Genomic DNA, 21,777 nt, shown 5'->3' with positions numbered 1-21,777 from the left:
CCATGATTTATCTCTATCCAGATAATGAAACGCTAGGTAGCTGTTAGAATGAGGAAGTCACCTTGTCTAACATACATCCTAAAGAGGGTGCAGGGGGAGGGGAGACACAATTCTTTATTGGCGGTAGACTTTCACTTTGATGACCCCCATAGACCACACTTCCCAGTATATTTATACACCCTTCTGTAGTCCCCTACCACACTGATTCTGGGATTTGGGCATGTAACTAGTTTTGGGCAATAAGGCATTAGTAAACATAATCCAAGTGGTGGCTTGAAAAGAGCTTCCATGCTGGGATTTGTTCTCTTGGATCACCTTTTTTTTGGGGGGGGGTGCTTAACAGAAATGTATCGTCTCATAGTTCCAGAGGCTTGAAGTCCACAATCAACGATCAAGGTGCTGGCAGGGCTGGTTCCTTCTGAGGGCTGTGAGAACCTATTCCACCCGCTATCCTAGCTTGAGACACTGCTGCAGCCCGATTTCTGCACTGTGAGAAAGAGATGCCAACAGCCCCCAGGTGTTCCACCTGAAGCACCAGACAGGGGAGTGAACCAGCCGTGGACATTCCAGCATCTGCAGATGCCACGGGAAGCAGACATGAGCCACTCCTGCTGAGCCCTGCCCTATCTGAGAGCGGTGAGTTAATAAATGAGTGTTCCTATTTCGAGTTTTTAAAAAAATAGCTCATTTAAAGGTGTGGCCACATAAAGCTGACAAATACTGTTGAAAATCTTGGGCTTTACTGTAAAATTTACCTGAAATTTACTTTCTGAAGCATTTATGTGCTTTAACAACCTCAGGTGTGAGGAAACCCAAGTCTCCCCCTTCTGGTCACTGTGCCACAATTATTTTGCCATTATTCATTTGCTCTTCAAGGTTAGAAAGTTTTAACTTGCACTCCTGCCGGTGGTAGTCTCTCTGTCGTGGAGGTCAGGACCTTTTACAAGTCTCTCTGATGTCTGGCTCAATACAGAGGCGGAACCGGAGTACTGGATCTCAATACTGAGATTCTCATCATGCTTCTGTGTTCAGTCTGCTGCGATATGGTATTTTGGTTGAGTACATGAAGAGAACCTGGCCTCACGTAGATATGTGTTTGGGAAATCCTTTTCAAATAATAATGAATATTCATCTTTGATACTACATCAAAGGAATGGCAGATCTTCTAGAAGTTCATACATTTCATGGTGTAATATACAAAAAAAAAAAAAATCACAAGTAATAATACTATTGGGTCTATTAAAAGTCTAAGTACTGAGATGCTATTAAGCTGACAGTGGTGGATGTGAGTTTTCCAAAACTCTAATTTTTGCTTGAAATCTCAAATTTTACTAGTGAAGAAACATATCAGTTGTTTTCCTTGAAGTGAGTCTTACTTAATTCTCCGTAAGGAAAATGTCTGTCAAATACCCAAGTGAAGAACACAGCTCCTACTGTTAACTTTAATTCAGGCAAATGCACCAGCGGCTTTACTCACCACTGTAAATGTCAATGCAGTGCAAGAGGCAAATAACATCTCAGTTTTATTACAAAATTAGTTCTGACCTAATGGATCCACAGAAAGTATCTCAGGGCAAGTACCCTGAGCCTAGGGTCTATGGGCACACTTTGGGAATGTTGCTCTAACAGATGGTTAGCCAATCTTTCCCGTGTTATAAGTAAGTTTTAAAACTGTAGAAGCTTGGTACATTTGCTAAGACAATAACTTACGGGCACTGGAGAAACTCTTTTTCTCCTGACTCCTGGCGATTCAGATTTCACCGAGCGACCCGAGGGGGAGCCTCCGGGGGAAGGGCTGCGTCGGCCTTTGGGAGCTGAGGAGGCGGCGCTCGTTGGGCCCTCTCCTTGAGACTCGGCTGCCAAGTTACTAATTTCAGATCCGTCTCCTTTAATAGGGATTGGTTTTACCACCTAAATTAAAATGCCAGTATGTTATTACATAAAAAATAAAAAAAGAAGTAAATGTGAACATAAGATTAAGACAAGAACTCAGTTTTTTAAATTATGCAATATTATACAACAGAAAATATATCAACTTTTCTTTATTAGTTTAAGTCGTAAGTGGGAGGCTATTTTTAACCACACAGATTTCAGTCATTTAAGCTTTATCAATTGAATGTAGATAATATTTATATAATACATTTTAAAATGTTGTCTTACATGAATTTAAAAGATTGAGAATTAAGATCCTTAGATCCTACCTTAGAGATAAAACATCAAAATAAAATTGGAAAAAACGCTTTTCTTTTTTAAGTACAGAATAAATCACTAATTAGAGGATTTTAGAGACACGGACATTAGAGGGCAGTGTTGCTCTAAGCATTACCTCTCCCGCTCAACCAGAGGGATTAGTTCTTAGAACAGTTTAAGTTGCTTAATGAGCACAGAGTTAGCTACATTTTAAGTGTCTAGAAAATGTCAAAGCAAATAAAACTGCTGCTGCATTTAAAGTGAAGGGGAAAAAGCTTCCGAGAGGATCGATTTATGCTTAGTTTCCCACTTCCTGCTATGCTTCCTGCCTTCCAGCAGGTCACTCACCACAGGGCCTCTCCTGTTTCTCCGCTCCAGCCATTCATGCTTCCAGGCCGGCATGCAGGTGGCCTTCAGCTTCTCCCTGATCATTCGTTCTTCTGGGCGATCGTCCATCTTGTGCAGCCCCTTGAGAGTTTCTTTATTCTCCATCTCACGACTAAAACAAGGAAAAATAAGGAGAATGAGATTTACATATGAAAAATAATTTTCAAGAACAATATGGTTTTACTTCATACTGTCAATGGATTTGTCACTAAAAAGATAACTGCTAAAATCCCCAAATGCCTTAAGCAAGATATGAAAATGTCATTATGAATCACTATGTTGTTGAATTTACACTGTAACATGGACCGTGTTAAATGCTGCCTGATAACACTAGTTTAATAATGTCTTTAAAAAGAAAGGTTCTATTTAGAAGGTGCAGGCTTACTAGTAATATAGTGCAGACCTTCCTTTGTTTCTAGGTAGTTAATAAAAAGCATCTCAAGACATTAAGCACTGCATTAACAAATACATTCATGAAAACTGCAACGTTTCTGAATACACCATTTTAACATACTCAAGTATATGACAGACAAATATTCAGAAGAGCATTTTACTACTATTTATCCCAGGAATTCCAATAACTTAAGTCAATATAGGTAAAATCTGGAAAATATGCTCATTTGTGGAAATAAGTTAAACATTTAATAATCTAGGTGAAACCTAACCACATCTTCTAACCCATAGTATTTTTTCAAAGTCTCAATAATTGTTTTCTCAGAAAATGATATTGTAATTGGGGTCAGTCAGTTCAGTTCAGTTGCTCAGTCATGTCCAACTCTTTGCGACCCCATGAATCGCAGCACGCCAGGCTGTGAAGAAAGCTGAGCGCCGAAAAATTGATGCTTTTGAAGTGTGGTGTTGGAGAAGACTCTTGAGAGTCCCTTGGACTGCAAGGAGATCCAACCAGTCCATCCTAAAGGAGATCAGTCCTGGGTGTTCTTTGGAAGGACTGATGCTGAAGCTGAAACTCCAGTACTTTGGCTACCTCATGCGAAGAGTTGACTCACAGGAAAAGACCCTGATGCTGGGAGGGATTAGGGCAGGAGGAGAAGGGGATGACAGAGGATGAGATGGCTGGATGGCATCACTGACTCGATGGGCATGAGTTTGAGTAAGCTCCGGGAGTTGGTGATGGACAGGGAGGCCTCGCGTGCTGTGATTCGTGGGGTCGTACTCCATATATAAATAGTAAAAATTACCTGGTACAAACATTTTTACCTTTACACCATAATGTATTGTGGAGTTATAATAAGATATCCAGGAAGCTGGTAACTTTTGGGAACTAACTCTACAAAGCTAAATAGGTAAAACATCCACTAGTTTCAAAATACACTCATATCCACACACGGATATATGCAATACACAATATATATAGGCATGGATTTTAAAATCTGGTTTTATAAGGAAAGAGTTAAAGCAACTGCATCCTGGGAGAAGCAACAATTTAAATTCTGTAAAGCTACAGAACTTTTTTTTTTTTTTTAATTACACTGATAGGAAAAGGAAATATTCAAGGAAATACCGGAGATGGTAACTGCAAGCTTACCAAAAAGTCAAATTCAAACTCCTCTAGAAATATTCCAGCTAATCATTACTATAAAGCAGCAGCAAACAACAACAAAAAACCCAATAGCAGCAACAACCCCTCCCCCCGCCCAAACCTACTTAAAACAGGCACTAGAAAGGAAGTAACAGTTAACTGGTTTTACTTAAGCCTCAATACCATGGAGGGAGTGGAAAACAGGGTGTTAAATACCTCTGTGCCTGAAACTGGCCTAGATATTTTTACTAATGCAAAGAATACATAACATTTGAAACTTCCAGAGAGGCATTAAGACACACCACATAGTAAAATATTTCCACTACACAGGTATAAAAACTGTCACAAAGAAAGAGGCAATATGGGAGGGAGAGAGGGAAGGAGGACGTTGATGTTTTCTTTTTTTTAATTTTCTTATTGTAAGTATTTGACTGCTTTTCTTGCTCTGATTATAAAGTGTAAATGTTAGAGGTGGGTCAGAGGAAGAGGGAAGGATGTAAGGAGAAGGAAGGAAGGGCGGAAAAGGAAGGGAAGAAGAAGGGGATAGTGACAGAAAGTGGGAGAGGGGAAAAGGGAGAGAGAAAAAGTGTTTTCTAAAAAATTCATCCTGCTTGATCGATCCTTACCCAAGGAAACTCAAATTTATAGGCAATCAAATTCATGGCCTGACTGCACACTAAAAATTCACTTACAGCTCTCTGGTATGAAAATCACTTTCCACCCAGTAACAATGTTGCAAGGCATGGCTTAAAGATTCTCAGGCTAGTACTCAAAACAGAAGTCACACTGTATAACGCAGTGCGTTTTTACACCAGAAGCTCCTGCAACCCTGAAAAAGGTGCCATCTTTCCCCTGGTCCTAGATCTCTCCTCCCCAAATTTGTTTCAGGAGTATCTCTTCTCAATTCTGTATTTTCAGTGTCTATTCCCCAGTACTCACTCAAACACACAGAGAACTCCCCTTATCTAAACAAATCTTCCTCAATGATGTGGCTTCCTTCAAGTGGGTATGATTCTCCTCTTTCCTTTCCACTTGTCTGAAAATACTATAATCTTTCAAGTCAATTTCTTATTCCTATCCTCTAATATTCTCTAGTAAGTAATACTTAATATTACTTATTAAATATAAATATTTAAACATACTAGTAGCTCAACTTTTGCACACATCTAAGATTATTTCTTTAGAACAAATGTCCTGAAATGGAATTGCTGGGTCCAAACGTACACAAATTAAGACTTCAGTTAATACAAATTATCCTCAAGAACACATACTTCCAGTCACAATGCTCAGGTCAGATTGTCACCTTAGCTCGTATCAACTAGCAGCAGACTCCTGAGGGGGCTTCTTCACTTTGAATCTTACTCCAATCTGTGCTTCACAGAGCAGCCAAGGTCACTTCCCTCATTAAAACCCTCTGGTGGCTTCCCCCTGGGCTGAGGGTAAAAATCCAAAATGTTATGGCTTATGAGGCCCTGCATCATCCAGTCTTACCTCAACTGAAGTCACCTAGACCCCCTCTCCCCCCACACACTGTTTCTTTCACTGACTGGCTCCATCTCTCCTGCTCAGGTTTTTTGCACAAGCTGTTTCTTGTCTCCTTTTTACCTCATTAATTTCTACCCACTCGATGGCTTTTCTTCAACTCCTTACAGACCCTTCCCACTCTCAATTAAAAATCTCTAGTTCCACTCTTCCACAGCTCTGTACATTTTCTTTGAAGTGTTCATTGCTGTAGGCAAACCTATAAACCACACTGCCCCCCAAACTGTAAGCTCCATGAAGGCAGAGGACCAGTGTTTCCATCCATGGCTATATACCCAACATCTAACAATGCCTGGCTTACAATAGGTATGAAAACAAATATTAAATGAATGATCATTTGTTAACATCTTTGGCAGCTCTAAGAACCTTCCTGGTTTTAAAATTTAATGATTACTCATGTAACTTAATCTTTTTACAGTTCTGCACTTAATGTCTGTAATTGAAATGTTACTCAGTGGAATGATTTTTGTTGTTCCTAAATTGATCTGCAAATACAAACCTGTTTTTTCTAATATCTTCATAAGTAATACTTACATATTATTAATTCTAAAATGTGTATTTTTTCACATTAAAAAAAAATTATCCCGCCTAAGGAAGGCAGCAAGGACCCTCTGCAATGCAGGAGACCCAGGTTTGATTCCAGGGCGAATGGCAACTCACTCCAGTATTCTTGAGATTTATCATCTTATCAATTAATATAGTTACAGCAGGAAAGTTTTTTTTTTTTAAATGAACTAATCTAAACAGATTAACATTGTTACAGATTAAGCTTTATCCTCCTTTCCTATTTATTTAAAAAACATGAGGTTTCTTGCTTTTTTTGAATGAATCTGTAACTGACCTAGAGCTTAAAAAAACCTTTTCTCCTGAGGTTAGATTTCTAGTTTAGTCTCTTTCTAGACCTACAGAATTTTCCTACTAATATTTTTAAAAAACGAGATGCTGCACTTGCCCCTTCTCAATGAAGCCACTCAGTCCTCCATGTATCTGGTACCAGCCACTGTTGATTAGATGGTCACTCTTGTAGTTCTCCCTTCCCTTGTCTTTTGGGAGATGATTTTTCCTGATTCTAACACTCTAATACTCATTGGTATATACGAGACCCCCTTCCTGGAACCTCTTACAGGCCAGCCAATGGCCTCTTCTCACGGCACTAAAACTTTACCCTCTTCTTAGGCACACCAAGATACTTCACATCTCTCTGCCTTTGCGGATTTACTTCCTGATAGGAATATACCTTTTGAAATCTCGTAGGCCTTCAGTAAAGAATTTCCTACCACCGTTCTACAGCAGTTAGCCATTCCCTCCCAGGATGCTATTAATAGTATTAATTATCATACAGCATAAACTCTAGTATTTAGGTAGCTGCTTCCCTCACCACACTGGGAGCTCCTCCGGGACGGGTTACCACATCTTATTCACTCTTCTATCATCAGCGCCAAATGTCCTGGACAGGCCACAACAGGCACCCGCAATGAAGCCAGAGGGCCTGCCCAGTCACAGCCACCGTCCTTTCCCAGTGTCTCTGACACCCGGGGCACCATGCTTTATACATCTAAACCCATCCTGCACTTCACAGCTGGCTGGCTGGTGCAGGAATGTGCCCTGATCCAAAGACCCTCTGCACTGGATGGTGTGTGCATCTTAACCAGACCTTCTCTCTGGGAGTTTGAACACAAGATACCTGGAGAGTGTCGCTGTGAGAAGAATGGCATCCAAATAGACAAAAATAGCAAAGCAGTAACCAAGAGCAAGGAGACAGAAATAAGGGAGAAGAGAGAGAAATTAGTCAGAAGGAAGATATGGTTAGAGACAGGGAGAGGGGAAGAAGCAATCAAAGTAAACATGTACCTGGCTCCCCTGTAAATGCTGTCAGTCAAATGAAGCTACTCTCGTGTCTCCCCAGGGGTGAGTCATCACGCTCTCCAAAGGCCACGTGACACGTGTATGCGCTGCAGGGGAGAACCTTCACGGGTCCCTCGCTGGGCACTGAAATCACCTCTAATGTGTCTCTCTCCCCTGCAGCCCCCAAGAGCCGACGAAAACACTAACTCAACACAAAAGACACTCCAAGAGGCTCAAACCCCAGTCGATCTGACTCTGAAGCCTGTGCTCTTCATTGATCTGGCAGGTCACTGTCAAGTCTGATTCTGTTTTTATAACAAGTCAGCATCAGAAGTCTATGCTTGAGACTTGCTTGACGACTCAAAGAGGTTTAAACAACTTTTTAAATGGTGACTTTCATTATACAAATTAAAGAAGCACATTAATTGTATAAATCAGTGGAGTACTTCACTGTAACAGTAATAATGACTACAGTGATATGAAACCTTTCTGGAAATTAATGAGGTTTAACCTTAGTATAAATAAAGATTTCCAGAACAGTTTCCATTATGGATAACTTTATTTAGAGAGAATCTCAATTCTCTCGGTGTCCAAGCAACCTCAAAGAACCCTGGAAAATACACCGAATTATTTGGGACAGGCGCAGTTCAGAGCCAGTCAGTTGATGCCTACCTGTGAAGTTCTCTTAGCAGAAGGAATTCACATACTAAAACCCGTAAGCTTTGTTACCCAGACGAGAGTGAGCAAGGGAGGAACTATCTCCCAGAACGAAACCAGACCACTCTGGGATCCTTAAAATTTACGTTGCCAGGTGAAAAGCAAGAGAAGGAGACTTTGGTAAGGATAAGCAGAGTGTGGTGACGCATAAAGGCTATGACAACAGAGGCCAACAACCCCTTACCAGGGACAGAGCACTGTGCTAACAGCTCCCTGAAGGGTCGCTTCAGTCAGTTCTCATGAGAATAGGACTCTCTATTGTTGGCTGCAAAATGGGGCTTGTGGGATCCTAGTTCTTGACCAGGGATCAAACCAGCGCCACCTGCAGTGGAAGCACAGAGTCCTAACCACTGGACCACCAGGGAAGCCCCAGTGATGAGACTCTTACTATCCCACTGGCAGATTAAAAACAAACAAACAAACAAAAAAAAACGGGAGGTTACGTTATGTGTCCAAGGTAATAAAGTCTGTATGCGAAAAACACCAGAGAAGGCAATGGCACGCCACTCCAGTACTCTTGCCTGGAAAATCCCATGGACGGAGAAGCCTGGTGGGCTACAGTCTGTGGGGTCTCGAAGAGTTGGACACGACTGAGAGACTTCACTTTCACTTTTCACTTTCATGCATTGGAGAAGGAAATGGCAACCCACTCCAGTGTTCTTGCCTGGAGAATCCCAGGGATGGGGGAGCCTGGTGGGCTGCCGTCTGTGGGGTCGCACAGAGTCGGACACGACTGAAGCGACTTAGGAGAAGCAGAAGCAGCAGCAGCAGCATCCTGCAAATACTCACTCTCTAGCTGACCTATGCCAACCTAGACATGGAAAGTGCCAGTTCTTCAAGGGCAGGTCCTTTCCCCAAGCCACACCCTGCTGCCACAAACAAAGCACCCAGAGGAATTGACACCATGGGCTTGATAAACAATCAATGACCTGGAGTTAGCGTAGCTGGTTACCACTCCTAATCAACGAAGATCTGGGAAATAAAACTGCAGATGTATCCAGCACATGTAATAGACACATACAGTCTGTTTAATCCATAACTTCTACCACAAATGAGTGCCTCTGGGGTATATAAACAATTTCAAAGAGAACAGGAAGAATATTCAAAAGGTTTCCTACTTCTAAATTAGTAATTCATAAAAGACTGATTTAACAATCACTGTATAAATATAGTAACAGGGAATTTACAAAACAGAGCTACTAGGCAACACTGAACCATTTTTAAAGGTGGCAACTCTATTGAAGCTTTTTTTTGATGAAGTTTATGGAGTAAACTGGGCTTCCCTGGTGGCCCAGATGGAAAAGAATCTGCCTGCAGTGTGGGAGACCTGGGTTTGATCCCTGGGTTGGAAAGATTCCCTGGAGAAGGGAATGGGAACCCACTCCAGTATTCTGGCCTGGAGGATTCCATGGACAGAGGAGCCTGGCGAGCTACAGCCCATGGGGTTGAAAAGAGTCAGACACAACTGAGCGATTGACACATACATGGAGTAAAACTACAAGCCTCAAAGTCTCCCTTTAGAGAAAATAAGAGAATCAAAAAGAAAACTGTATTTTAACTGTAAAACTCTTCTATACTATAGGTTTTTAATATGCATGCTAGAAATGTATGAAAATATTTAAAGCAATCAATAAAGTCTACAGTATGAGTAAACTACAGAAAAGTAAATTACTCCTAATAATTGTAAGTCAGTGTGCTACAAGTTCAGACATCATTAAAACAAATGTTTTTTAATGTATATAAAATATCAGTAACTAGCCATTAGGACACTATTATGATTAACAGAGGCTTAAGTGAAGAAAGAAAAAAGATTCTAGTTTGTTTTATTCATGAATCACATTTTTAATTTTTCCTTTAATTCTGCTCAAGACTATTTGATGATTAAAAGAAACCTTTCTTGATCACAAACATTCATAGGAATAGTCAAATGAATTTGATAAGACTGCCTTGCAGGTTTTATCAAAGTAAAATAAATCTTATAAAATTGACATATGAGCATTTTGGATGGACTTCAACAGCCTCCAAAGTTACTGACACATTTAAGGTAAACTATCAAGGCTAGACTTTCAGGTAGACAAGTTCGTGCTGTTGTGCTTCAGTGGTGTCCGATTCTTGCAACCCCATGGACTGTAGCCCGCCAGGCTCCTCTGTCCATGGGATGTCCCAGGCAAAAATACTGGGTGAACTGCCATTTCCTTCTCCAGGGGATCTTCCTAGATAATGAATAAATGATATCAAACTAACAGGGCTATGTTTCTTGTGGCTGAGAACCCAGGTAAACAAAGAAAAATATACAATGCAAAGTGATTGTCTAAATCATTTCTTAATATCTACCCAGGCCAAGAAAAATATAAAGCAGCAATGTAAAAACTTGGTTAAGATGTTTCCTTGGGGCATCCATGTCTCTCAGAAATGTAGCTACTGGATTCCATTAAAAGCCACTACATCCAAGTTATTAATGTACCACAAACAAATCAATTTAATCTGTATTACTGATGTCATCACTCAATAATGGAACCAAGATGTTCTATCAAAATCTGGAAAAAATAATCATTCTTCCTTCTAAACATGCTAATAGATAAGTATAAAAATCATCCAATGTAAGTATGAAACTAACTAGGTATACTTTATCAAATCAGGGGTATAATAGAAGATAATAATCATATGTACTGACAAGTGTGTAGCTGACCAGTAAATGTCAGAAAATGTCAAACTGCAATAGAAGTTAAAACTTGAAAGAGGAAAAGATAATTCAGATAGCTCATATATACAGCAAAATTCAAGGGGGAAGCAGCTATGTAGAGAAAATCAAGGATATGCAATGACTATTAAAATTGACAATAATTTTGAAGAAAAAGGAAATAATATGAATAAAGTCAGTAATCAAATTAGGTTGGTAAGGAAAGTAAAATCCTAGAAGATTCAGCAATTTGAAATTTTTAAAAAAGCATTATTTTTAAAGAAGCAGTCAAGGAGAAAAATCAGAGAAGGTGAGGGCAGGTGTCTTTTCAAGTTAACACCACTCCTGTGTGGGCAGAAAAGAAAACAAAACCGACTGAAGTGAAACCAATACGTTGTCAGTTCTGTAAAGTCTTAAGGTTCAACTTCAATGAAATTCACTGACTTGTCTCAAATTATGAACTGAAATTTGATGATGCTATTTATGCAGACAAGTGAAAACTGTAAAAACGGTCAGAACTGAACAGAAATGAGTTTCGTGGTTTTGTAAAATTCATCGTCTCACAAAATATATGAATATCTTAGTAACAGAAAAACAGTGAGTGTGGTTCTGTTACCATGACAGACAAAACAAAATGGACTGACAAGTTACTAGCTGTCACTGCAATATTTATGACTTAAACTTAATATTGTACAGAAATACTTTCTTTTTGTACTCATCAAAGGAACCACTTCTGTAACAAAATTTATAAATACTATAATACTATTCTTCTATCCACCTTCCCATGGGGTAAGAGTCACACTACTCTTCTCACTCATGAACTCAGAAAATCTACAGGTTTAATGCAAACTATTTGAGAGCCAGTGTTTACAGTGGGAGTTTAAGAAAAGTATGGTTCCATTTCTCATCTGTTCCTTTCCAACAAAAACCCATGAAAGCTTCAAATACTTTTCACTCTGTGAGCTTGTATTCTTTTAATATTCAGTGCTAAAAATTCCACTGTTTATTTCTTCCTCTGTTGTGTCCTTGATAACTGACGAAGAAACTTTAGAAACTGTTAAAAAAAAAAAAAAAAAAAAAAACCAAAGAAACTGGGATGTGTGAGCATCCTCTTCCTGAGTATTTGAATATACATCAGTAAGCAAGGAAAAGGATGCTAATTTTTTACAGTATTTTGCTAAATGTGTATTTCCTTTCAAGAATTCCCCTTTCAGGCTACTTGACAAGTCTAGGGTTGGGAATGTGTAAAAGACAACTGATGCATAAATGTAAGTGAGCTTTTAGAGAAGTATATTAGAAACCCCTACATACTACTACCATGGGGCAGCTGTCAGCAGAGCCGCGTCCTGTCCCCCACGAGGGCACTGGTACACAACCCAGGGCACAAGGCGGGCATTCCTGGGAAAAGATGGCTGCTCCTTCGCCATTTTGGTTTTCATCAAAAAGATCCCAAGTTAGTGTTATGGTGAGCTCTTAAGTATGTTTCTCTGGAACATTCTCTAATGGGTGTGTGAATACATTTTTACTAAGCCAATTATCTTGAAAGAAATGCGACCACTTTGGTTTGAATATTCTAAAAGATCAAATGAACAAAACTAATAGTTGGGAAACTGGCATGTTACCGCACATTTTCTCTTTCACAGTTTAAGAAAAGTAAAGTTAAAAGTGTAACATGAGCTACTGTTGTTGAGAGTCGCTAAGTTGTGTCCAACTCTTTTGCAACTCCATGGACAGTAGCCCGCCAGGCTCCTCTGTCGATGGGATTTTCCAGGCAGGAATATTGGGGTGGGTTGTCATTTCCTTGAATACCTTCTGTATTAATAAAAAAACCTTCGGTTGTTTTTAATGTTCCCAGATTAACGGAGAAGGCATATAGTGTGAAGTAGAGCACAAAGCCCTCTTACAGCCTGTGTTCGGAGAATGATCTCTTTCAAACCCCATGGAACAGCTAGTACTATTTCTATAATACTTCTTTCTAGCTGGTGGAAAGGCATGTTAACTGGGATGCTCAGAATGAGGAAAAATGACTTCCTGACAAATGTCATTTTCTTCTCTATGCTAGAAAACCATTCTGTTCAATGAATGTTGGCACGCCTACTATGTGTAAGCTCTGAACTAGGCAACAGATACAAAGTGGGATAAAGAAAAAAGACAGGATCTCCATCCCTCTAGGCGCTTAGTCTAGCAGAACAGAGAAAACATGCCAGCACTGCTACAATAGGAGTATTCTAATAGAACATAAATAGTTGCAAGGATGGAGTGGATCTCCATCCTTAATTTTTTCTAGCAGAGTCCTGGAAAGCCCTACAGAGGAGGTGATGCCTGAATAGCTTTTAAGGAAAGAAAAGGACTAGCAGGCATGAAGCTGATGAAGGTTAAAAGATTTTCTTGACAAAAGAAACAGCTTTGGTGAAAATAATGTCTGACAGAATACTAAACAATTTATCATTTTGTTTAGGAAACACTAGATAAAACTAAACATGTTCATTTAAAGACAAGTTCATCATACTTTTTCATGAAGAAAAAAAAAAAGGAAGGTAACAGTATTTTGCACACTAATTTGGCACAAAAGTCCTTATAAGCAAAACACCTTTGACAGAGTCGCGGTCCTTAGATTATACTGTGAGAAATCTGTACAGGATCATCTCTATACCCTTTCTGGCTCAAATTAGTCAATAGGTCTAAGAAGGAAAATACAGACAAGAAATTAATACCAGTTAATACTGTTTCAGTGGTGGCTTTTCAAGCTATCATAAAATTCCGCAACTGTCTTCAGTGAAAGTAAGCCTCCAAAAATCAAAATATGGGGGATAAGATTATTTGACAGCCAGCCAGAGATGAGTAAACCCACCTGGTATGAACTCATCCTGAGAGCAGTGGATGTCAGACACTGAAACCTGGCCTAGTCTAACCACTAGAGGCCAGTGTGCTAGTCACTTAGTTGTGCCTGACTCTGCAACCCCACGGACCCCAGGCTCCCCTGTCCATTGAATTCTCTAGGCAAGAAAACTGGAGTGGGTTGCTATTTAGTACTTCAGGGCATCTTCCTGACCCAGTGATTGAACACAGGTCTCCTGCATTGCAGAGGCCAGAGTCTGTCCCTAAGATCTACCCCAGGCCCATTTTATTCACTCTGCTTAAGATTTAAGCCTGGAGAGAAGACAAAGAATATCAGCCAAAAAAGAAAAATCCCTGACAAGCCATTTACTTTAAAAATCTCTACATGCCTAGAGGAAAACCCCAGAACTTGAAATAAAGAAGGGGCCTGGGGAATGGCCCTCACTTCTTGCAAACCCCTGGAGCTCTGGCATTGTGGAAGCACTCACATGTCTTCAGCACTGATGACAGTGCTTCTGGCAGTGACTGGTGGGAAGCAGGTCATGGGAGAAGCAGAGGCAGTGAGACCAGTGTGGCTGAAGGAGGCAGTGCTATCCAGACACTATCATTGCTGTTTTTCAGTCGCTCAGTTGTGTCCAACTCTTTGTGACCCCATGCAGCATGCCAGGCTTCCCTGTCCATCACCATCTCTTGGAGCTTGCTCAAACTCATGTCCACTGAGTCGGTGACACCATTCAACCATCTCGTCTTCTGTCATCCCCTTCTCCTCCTGCCTTCAATCTTTCCCAGCATCAGGGTCTTTTCTAATGAGTCAGCTCTTCACATCAGGTGGCCAAAGTATTGGAGCTTCAGCTTCAGCATCAGTCCTTCCAATGAATATTCAGGACTGATTTCCTTTAGGATGGACTGGTTTGATCTCTCTGCTGTCCAAGGGACTCTCAAGAGTCTTCTCCAACACCACAATTCGAAAGCATCAATTCTTCAACATTCAGCCTTCTTTATGGTCCAACTCTCACATCTGTACATGACTACTGGAAAAACTATAGCTTAGATTAGACTGACCTTTGTTGGCAAAGCAATGTCTCTGCTTTTTAATATGCTGTCTAGGTTTGTCATAGCTTTTTTTCCAAGGAGCAAGCATCTTTTAATTTCACGGCTGCAGTCACCATCTGCAGTGATTTTGGAGCCCAAGAAAATAAAGTCTGTCACTGTTTCCACTGTTTCCCCATCTATTTGCCATGAAGTGATGGGACCAGATGCCATGATCTTAGTTTCCTAAATGCTGAATTTTAAGCCAGCGTTTTCATTCTCCCCTTTCACTTTTATCAAGAGGCTGTTTAGTTCTTCTTCACTTTCTGCCATAAGGGTGGTGTCATCTGCATATCTGAGGTTATTGATATTTCTCCCAGCTATCTTGATTAAAGCTTGTGCTTCATCCCAGCCCAGCATTTTGCATGATGTACTCTGCATGTAAGTTAAATAAGCAGGGTGACAATATACAGCCGTGATGAACTCCTTTCTCAATTTGGAACCAGTCTGTTGCTCCATGTCTTCCAGAGATGGCTACACGGAACTGACCACATTCATTCACTAGTACATGCCAGGTCCTCACTGGGGAGTTTAGAAACTATGGGTGTGTCTATTAGGGACACTGATGGGGCAACAGCCACCCAAACCAGTAAAATCTCAGTTGTATACTCAGCAAAATCAAAAGGGCTTCTTATTCAAAGGAGATGACATAACGTGATGTCCACGTTCCTAGGATAGGGGAGATAAAGTTGTACCACAAGTGTCATCAAGACATATGGCTTGGGGATCAGTGATGAGAGTTCTGGAGCTAGAAGGCCTGGGTTAAAATCCAAGGTCTGATACTGACTAGCTGGATGGCTTTGGCCCAAGTTATTTAACCTCTCTGTACCTCAACTTCCTCACCATAAAAAGAATAATAATACCTACCATAGGATTAAACAGGTTTACAGGTAAAGTGCTCAAAAGCAAGTTCACCCCCCTAATTTCCTTCCAGTGATTTCTTTTCTCTGTATAATGGAGATAATAGCCAGTATTTCTGATGTACTTCCTGTGCACCTTTCACTGTTTCAAACCCTTTGTACATAGTTCTCATCTCACAGTTTTAAAAAGAATGAACAAGGAAGAAGCACTGAAAATGGCGTCAGGTATCTGGTGAGCACACAGTGAAGAACCTACAGCTGCTCCCATCCTCACTACTGACTACCCTGCCGCTGCTCTCCACGGAGCCCTCGTCCGTGCCGGGTACTGTGCAAGGTACAGGGGCTCCGTGAAATCGCTCACAAAGCTACGAGGTCGCAAACAGAGAAACTGCCAGGAAGATTCAGTCAGTCTAAGAATCCATGGTAAGTGGGACTTCTGAGTTTCCAAACCAGGCTTCTCCCGCTTTGAGGCCCTGGGCTCTTCCTTCTGGTCTACGCTACTTCACAGCTTCCCTTAACAATATGGTAGTTGGAAAGCAGACAGAAATAGCAAAAACAAAACTATGTTCTCTGGATTCAGGAGGTAACAACGCTGATTAGAGATATCTGGGATGTGAAGACCGCTAACAGGCCACAGTGGCCCATTACCTCTGGGGAGCAAGGAGGGAGCGGGTAAGAAGACAAAGCAGGCTCCAGCTGTGTCTAAAGCACACTCATTTCTTTAACACCCAACTGTGGCAAAAATGATAAAACATTAGCATTTATTATATACAGGTAAAAATTTTATGGCTGTTCATTATATTATTCTCTGATATTTTCCCTCTGCATGGCTGAAATACTTCCTTAAAAATAAACATGTGCTACTTTTCTCTACACTGCGGAAGGTTTCATGGAACCAGTGAAAAATAACAGGATTGGGAAGTCATAACTAGGCCATTAACAGCGACAGAATCTTAAGTAACACCCAACCTTTCGGAAATTCAAGAATTTACCAAATCAGATCAGACTACAAGATGATATTTCAGGGACACTCAGAATGAACACAATTCATTTATTAATTGCTGTTGCTGTTTAGTGGCTAAGTCGTATCCAACTCTTTTGGGACCCCGTGGACCACAGCTTGACAGGCTTCTCTGTCCACGGGATTTCCCAGGCAAGAAGACTGGAGCTGCCATTTCCTTCCCCATGGGATCTTCCCGACCCAGGGATTGAACCCACATCTCCTGTTTGACAGGCGGATTCTTTACCGCTGAACCCCCTGGGAAGACGTCATTCATTAAGGCTACAATGTGAACACTACAGTTCTGCAAGGGAGACAAAATATCAAAAAATACATAGCTCAATAGGATCCACAGACTGTTAATTCTGGAGGGTACCTTCCAATAGTTTATTTGCATAAAATATTCTTTGTACATCTATAATTCAGTGCCTCCTGGTGTTTTAAAACGTGAGAATCCTTTCTCAACATTACCATTACCATAGAACAAATGTGGATCCACAGACTCTGTGAAAACTTAGGCTGGAAATTACTAAAACTTTTAGACTCAGTTTCCCTAACAGTCACTATGGTAAAATCAATTCAAGTCTAATTAGTGAAAAGAGTGAGTATTATATACGAGGGACTCTATTAGAGCTCTCTCAGAAAGCTAAAACAACTGTCAGGAGAAACAGTGAAGAAAGGAGAGCCCACAAAACATGGATTTTTCTTTTTTTAAACACTGAAAACATTAATTTTCCTAGTTTTTTTTTTTTTTTTAAAGAAAAGAACCATAACTTTCTCCTCCTTAAAAACATAATCATCCTGCATATTTAAGTGCTTCAAGTCAAAAAGCTGTAAAGCAGAAGCCAGAAATGAGAAATGAAGCATGGTGGCTTTCTGGCCACGCCTCAGCTTCAGCTGTGACAGCGTCCCAATCTGTATTCTAACTCCCCCAGTCCATAGCTCTCTGCGGCCACCAAGCCTGCTCTTCCCATACTGCAGTCACTGCAATTTATTTACTTATTTATTTTACTTTTAAGATTTACTCTCTTAGATGCAGTTTATTATTTAAAGTGGAAAAAAAAGGTGATTCATCTTTGGTGAATTACATTTGATATTTAGGACATAAGCTTGACACATTTGGATTAGACAACTTAAAACATTTTATGTGGAATGATACCTTACACTGTAACTTCGGGAGACAGTTAGGGTGAGGGACAGAAAGGCTTGGCGTGCTGCAGTCCACAGGGTCGCAAAGAATCGGACACGACTGGGCGACTGAACAACAACCTTACACTATATACTTTTTTGTTTTTGACCTCAGGATTTTAACACAGTATATCATCCCTCGGCGGGCTGTATTATTAATCTGTCTACATCAGCAAGTATAAATCAATTTAGCATACAGTTCACCTCCTTTAAAAAAAAATCACTCCCTACTTGCACAGTCCAGTAAACAAGTGGAAAAGCTGGAGACAGTTGATACCTAGCAATGTATTAAGCCAATACACCACAAACGTGCCAATAAACTTCAAATGATGACCATATAAATTTCCAAATGAAGTCTTTTACTTCTGATACTGGTGTGTCTGCTTGTGTTCATGTTCTCAACCTTTCATAGATAAGAACTACCAAAAAGCACCACGTGGTTTACTCTGAATCCAGTGTTTGGGATTTGTAACTTCAGGAATCTCCCCAAGTGACCTATGGCCAAGTTATGATCAGTCTCTGTACTAACATCCCCAAGGAGACTGAGTTCTCCCCAGTAGATCCTGGCCAATGCCATATGTTCCTCAATCCTTTTCAATTACTCCTGGGAATAATTCCTATTCCCTGAATGTCCACACACACGTCTTAAAACAAACACAAACCCTTTCAGCTAGAGAAAACATTAAAATAATGGGAAGGTTTTGAAACTTGCAAAGTGCTGAATCATGCTTATATTTAAGTCTTGTTTCTGCAACTGGTTTTGGAGGCTCAAACTCCCTCTAAGAAAACTAGCCACTCTAGTTAATCCACTAGAAGATCGGATCAAGAGTGAATCTAACTGCTTTCTTCACTGTCAAAAATTATTGCAATTAATTATAGCACACAGCTGGAGAAACCAGATTCAAAGGGAAACAGAACACTCTAGGAATAGAATGAGAGAAGATAAAATCTTCATTCAATAGGTGGCACTGTTTCCTTAAAAATGTAACAGGCAATTATTAAAAATATCTGCCCACTAATAACTTGAAGGAGAAGGCACATTAATTCCAATATCCTGTCCCAAATACGGTCTGAATCATTACATTCTGTCTACTGAAATAATGTCTTCTCATTTCTGTAGGTGTTCACAAATATGCTTATTTCTTTTCATTGTACCAAAAGCTACAATTCAGAAGAACCAAAGAACTGTGTTTATTTTAAACTGGCAGGCTGTGATGTAAAATTTAGCCTGATATATGATTCAAAACACATTCTTCCTAACCATTTTCTGATTTTAAAGAACTTCATTACAAAAGAATAATCTGAATGGAAATAGGGAAAAACTACACTTATAATATATAAACTATATTATTGTTTTTGTTTTAAAACATGGCAGTAAGTTTTTCATAAGCATGTATGTGAATATTCTTTTTAACTAAAATAACTGACAAAATTCATTATCACTCCAGCTGATACTCAATCTCAAATTTTTAAGTTGAAAAATAGAAACAATGCTGACAATTGATAAAATGTGATTTTAACCTACCATACAGAAGCAGCAAAAAACAGAGTTTGCCTAATTTTCCTTAATTAGAAGATTAGAAAACTTCTTTAGGTATATCCTGTTCCCATATTATTTCTCAAATTCTATCTAAGGTCACCCCTTCCTTGAAGAAACTATCCCAGAAGCCGCCTTCAGCTTTCCGCACTGGTCACAGCACCTCTAACTCAGTGGGCAGGGGGGTGTCCTTCCTCTGTCCCAACTCAGCAAATAGCACTCTGCTATAATGGCTTCTTGCCTGTCTGACTGCAAAATCCTTGAGGCAGAAATGAGTCTTAACTTTATGTTCCTTGCCCTAGCAGAAAGCTTGGCATAGAGCAGATACTCAATAATATGTGCTGAATAAAGGAACAGATTGATCTTTCCCCTTGGGCTGTGTTTCACTTCAGGGCAAGGCCTCTGTCTTACTCATCCTCCACTCTAACAATACTGACTCTGCAATGCCTTTTACTTGTGCGTGGCAGGCTGAAGACAGCAACACCTCTCCAATATGAGTCTATAGGCCAGAAAGATCTCTAAGGTATAAACAAGCTTCACTGAGGCCTTTGTGTAAACCAAGTCCCCACCACTAGTTTTACGGACGCTGCAGAAAGAAGAGTTGGGAATACCAGTTGTAGTAAGAGTGACAGATTTCATCCCCAGTAAAACAGAGATGGTCAGTAAAAGAAGCCAAAAACCATGAGCCTAGAACATCTGCACTTCAGTGGAAAACACTTTCCATAACTTGAGAACTTGTCTATGTCTCTAACTTGGTTAATGCCTACTGATATTCCTGCAGTTAACAAGAAGAAAAAGGTTGAAGAAAACCTCAAAAAAGTTTTGTGCCTGGGAGGGAAGAGGCAGAAGTCACGAGACTCTACCCTACACTAGGAAGCAACCTGAATGGAGAAAGCGGACTAGATGAGGAGCTCAATGAACGGGATGTCTCTGGGAAAGGGACCGCACTCGAACCCCAAATCGAGATTCCTTAAACCTGGATTCTCCTAGTTTGGGCGGGGGGTATAGCTGGCAGGATGCCACAGCCTAACTATGAAGAATAAGAGAAGCTACTTCTAGAATGTCAATTTTATTCCAACATTTGGGAGAGGGGATGCAGTGACAGTTTGAGGTAAAAATATAAATACAACTAAAACATAAAATTCAAACGAATTAAGGTAAACTATGAGAGTAGGGACTTGAATCAACTTTGTTCAGAGGTCCAAGCAAGCATTCCATGAGTGGCAGGCTGTGTACCATGCTCCCGGGCCCTTTCTCTTAACAGAAGGCTGCCGACGAATGCTCGCCAATTAGCGAATGCAGCTCTTCTCAACAACCTTCCCATCACAATTTGACAATCATAATATATGTGGTGAAACTTCAAAAATCTGTTTAGGGGACATAATTTATCAATGGTACAACCACTAGCCACATATAAGTACCAAGTCACCCTCGACCTGAAGCAAAGATGAACCGTGTGAGTGCCCAAGTGTTAGCCATGTCACTACCATTTTCCATCTAAGAATGTCTGTTGGTCATGCAAGATAAGAAGCAGCATTTACAAGGGTATGTCTAAATACGTCCTAAACTATTTTATAAAAAGAAATCATTTTAAAACTTTAATATTTTATTATTACCAACAGAGCACGCTGGATTACCTCCCTAGTACTAATCACCACACCCACGCCTTCAACACCAAAATCTGACTGGCTGCCAGTCAGGGACACATGCTGCCCAAGCTAAAAGGGGACCTGGAGAGTATTTCTATGAGGAGCTGCGAGTGACAATTAGGAAGAGCGTGGAGTGATGCAAGACCCACCTGGAAGGCTTGGACAGAAAGCAAATCTTCGGAACCCTTGGGGCAGGAAGGTCACTTACATATTCATGTCATCCTAAGGGAAGGCCACAAAGCATGAAAAAAAGTGCAACTAGAAACCATGAAATGGGTTCCAGATTACTTACAACCGTATTTTTGTGAAGACATAATCTCTATGGGGGCAGGGATTTTTGTCTTTTTCCATCACTGCTATATTCCTAGTGTAGCCAATTCTTAAAAAAACTTGTCAGGTGGATAAATGTTTCTTTAAACCCTGAGAAATATTAATTTAAACACAGAGAAAACTCCTACCAACGTATATTTTGTAACTATGGCAAATTTAATCATGGACTGGCTTTCCAGTCACTATGCAGTCAAGCATCCTCCAAGTCCCCTCCCTGAGAAAATGTCAGTATTTCAGGAAAGAACACTCACCGCTTTAACAACAAACTTCCCTTCTTTGCTCCACCGTCTTCAGCCTATAAGCATTCTCCCTTCTTCCTGCCTTAAAATAAAACCCAACCCAGCCCACCCCAAAATGCTTCCCTGCTTTCGCAAATCCTTGGGGC

At 40.3% G+C, this 21,777-nt stretch overlaps 1 protein-coding gene across 2 annotated transcripts in view; it reads right to left on the bottom strand.

Annotated features, from left to right (window-relative positions):
• The window catches only part of MAP3K1 (mitogen-activated protein kinase kinase kinase 1), a 69,893-nt gene that overhangs the window by 25,992 nt on the left and 22,124 nt on the right, over positions 1-21,777 (bottom strand). For both annotated transcript variants that reach the window (XM_065905404.1, XM_065905405.1), the window contains exons 2-3: positions 2,539-2,689; positions 1,711-1,911 (exon numbers count right to left, since the gene is read on the bottom strand). In XM_065905404.1, coding sequence (XP_065761476.1) covers positions 1,711-1,911; positions 2,539-2,689 — 352 coding nt within the window. The remainder of the gene's footprint in view (positions 1-1,710; positions 1,912-2,538; positions 2,690-21,777) is intronic.

This window comes from Muntiacus reevesi, chromosome 14, assembly GCF_963930625.1.
Source record: "Muntiacus reevesi chromosome 14, mMunRee1.1, whole genome shotgun sequence".
Lineage (NCBI taxonomy): Eukaryota > Metazoa > Chordata > Mammalia > Artiodactyla > Cervidae > Muntiacus > Muntiacus reevesi.
This window is presented reverse-complemented; position numbering and strand designations above follow the sequence as displayed.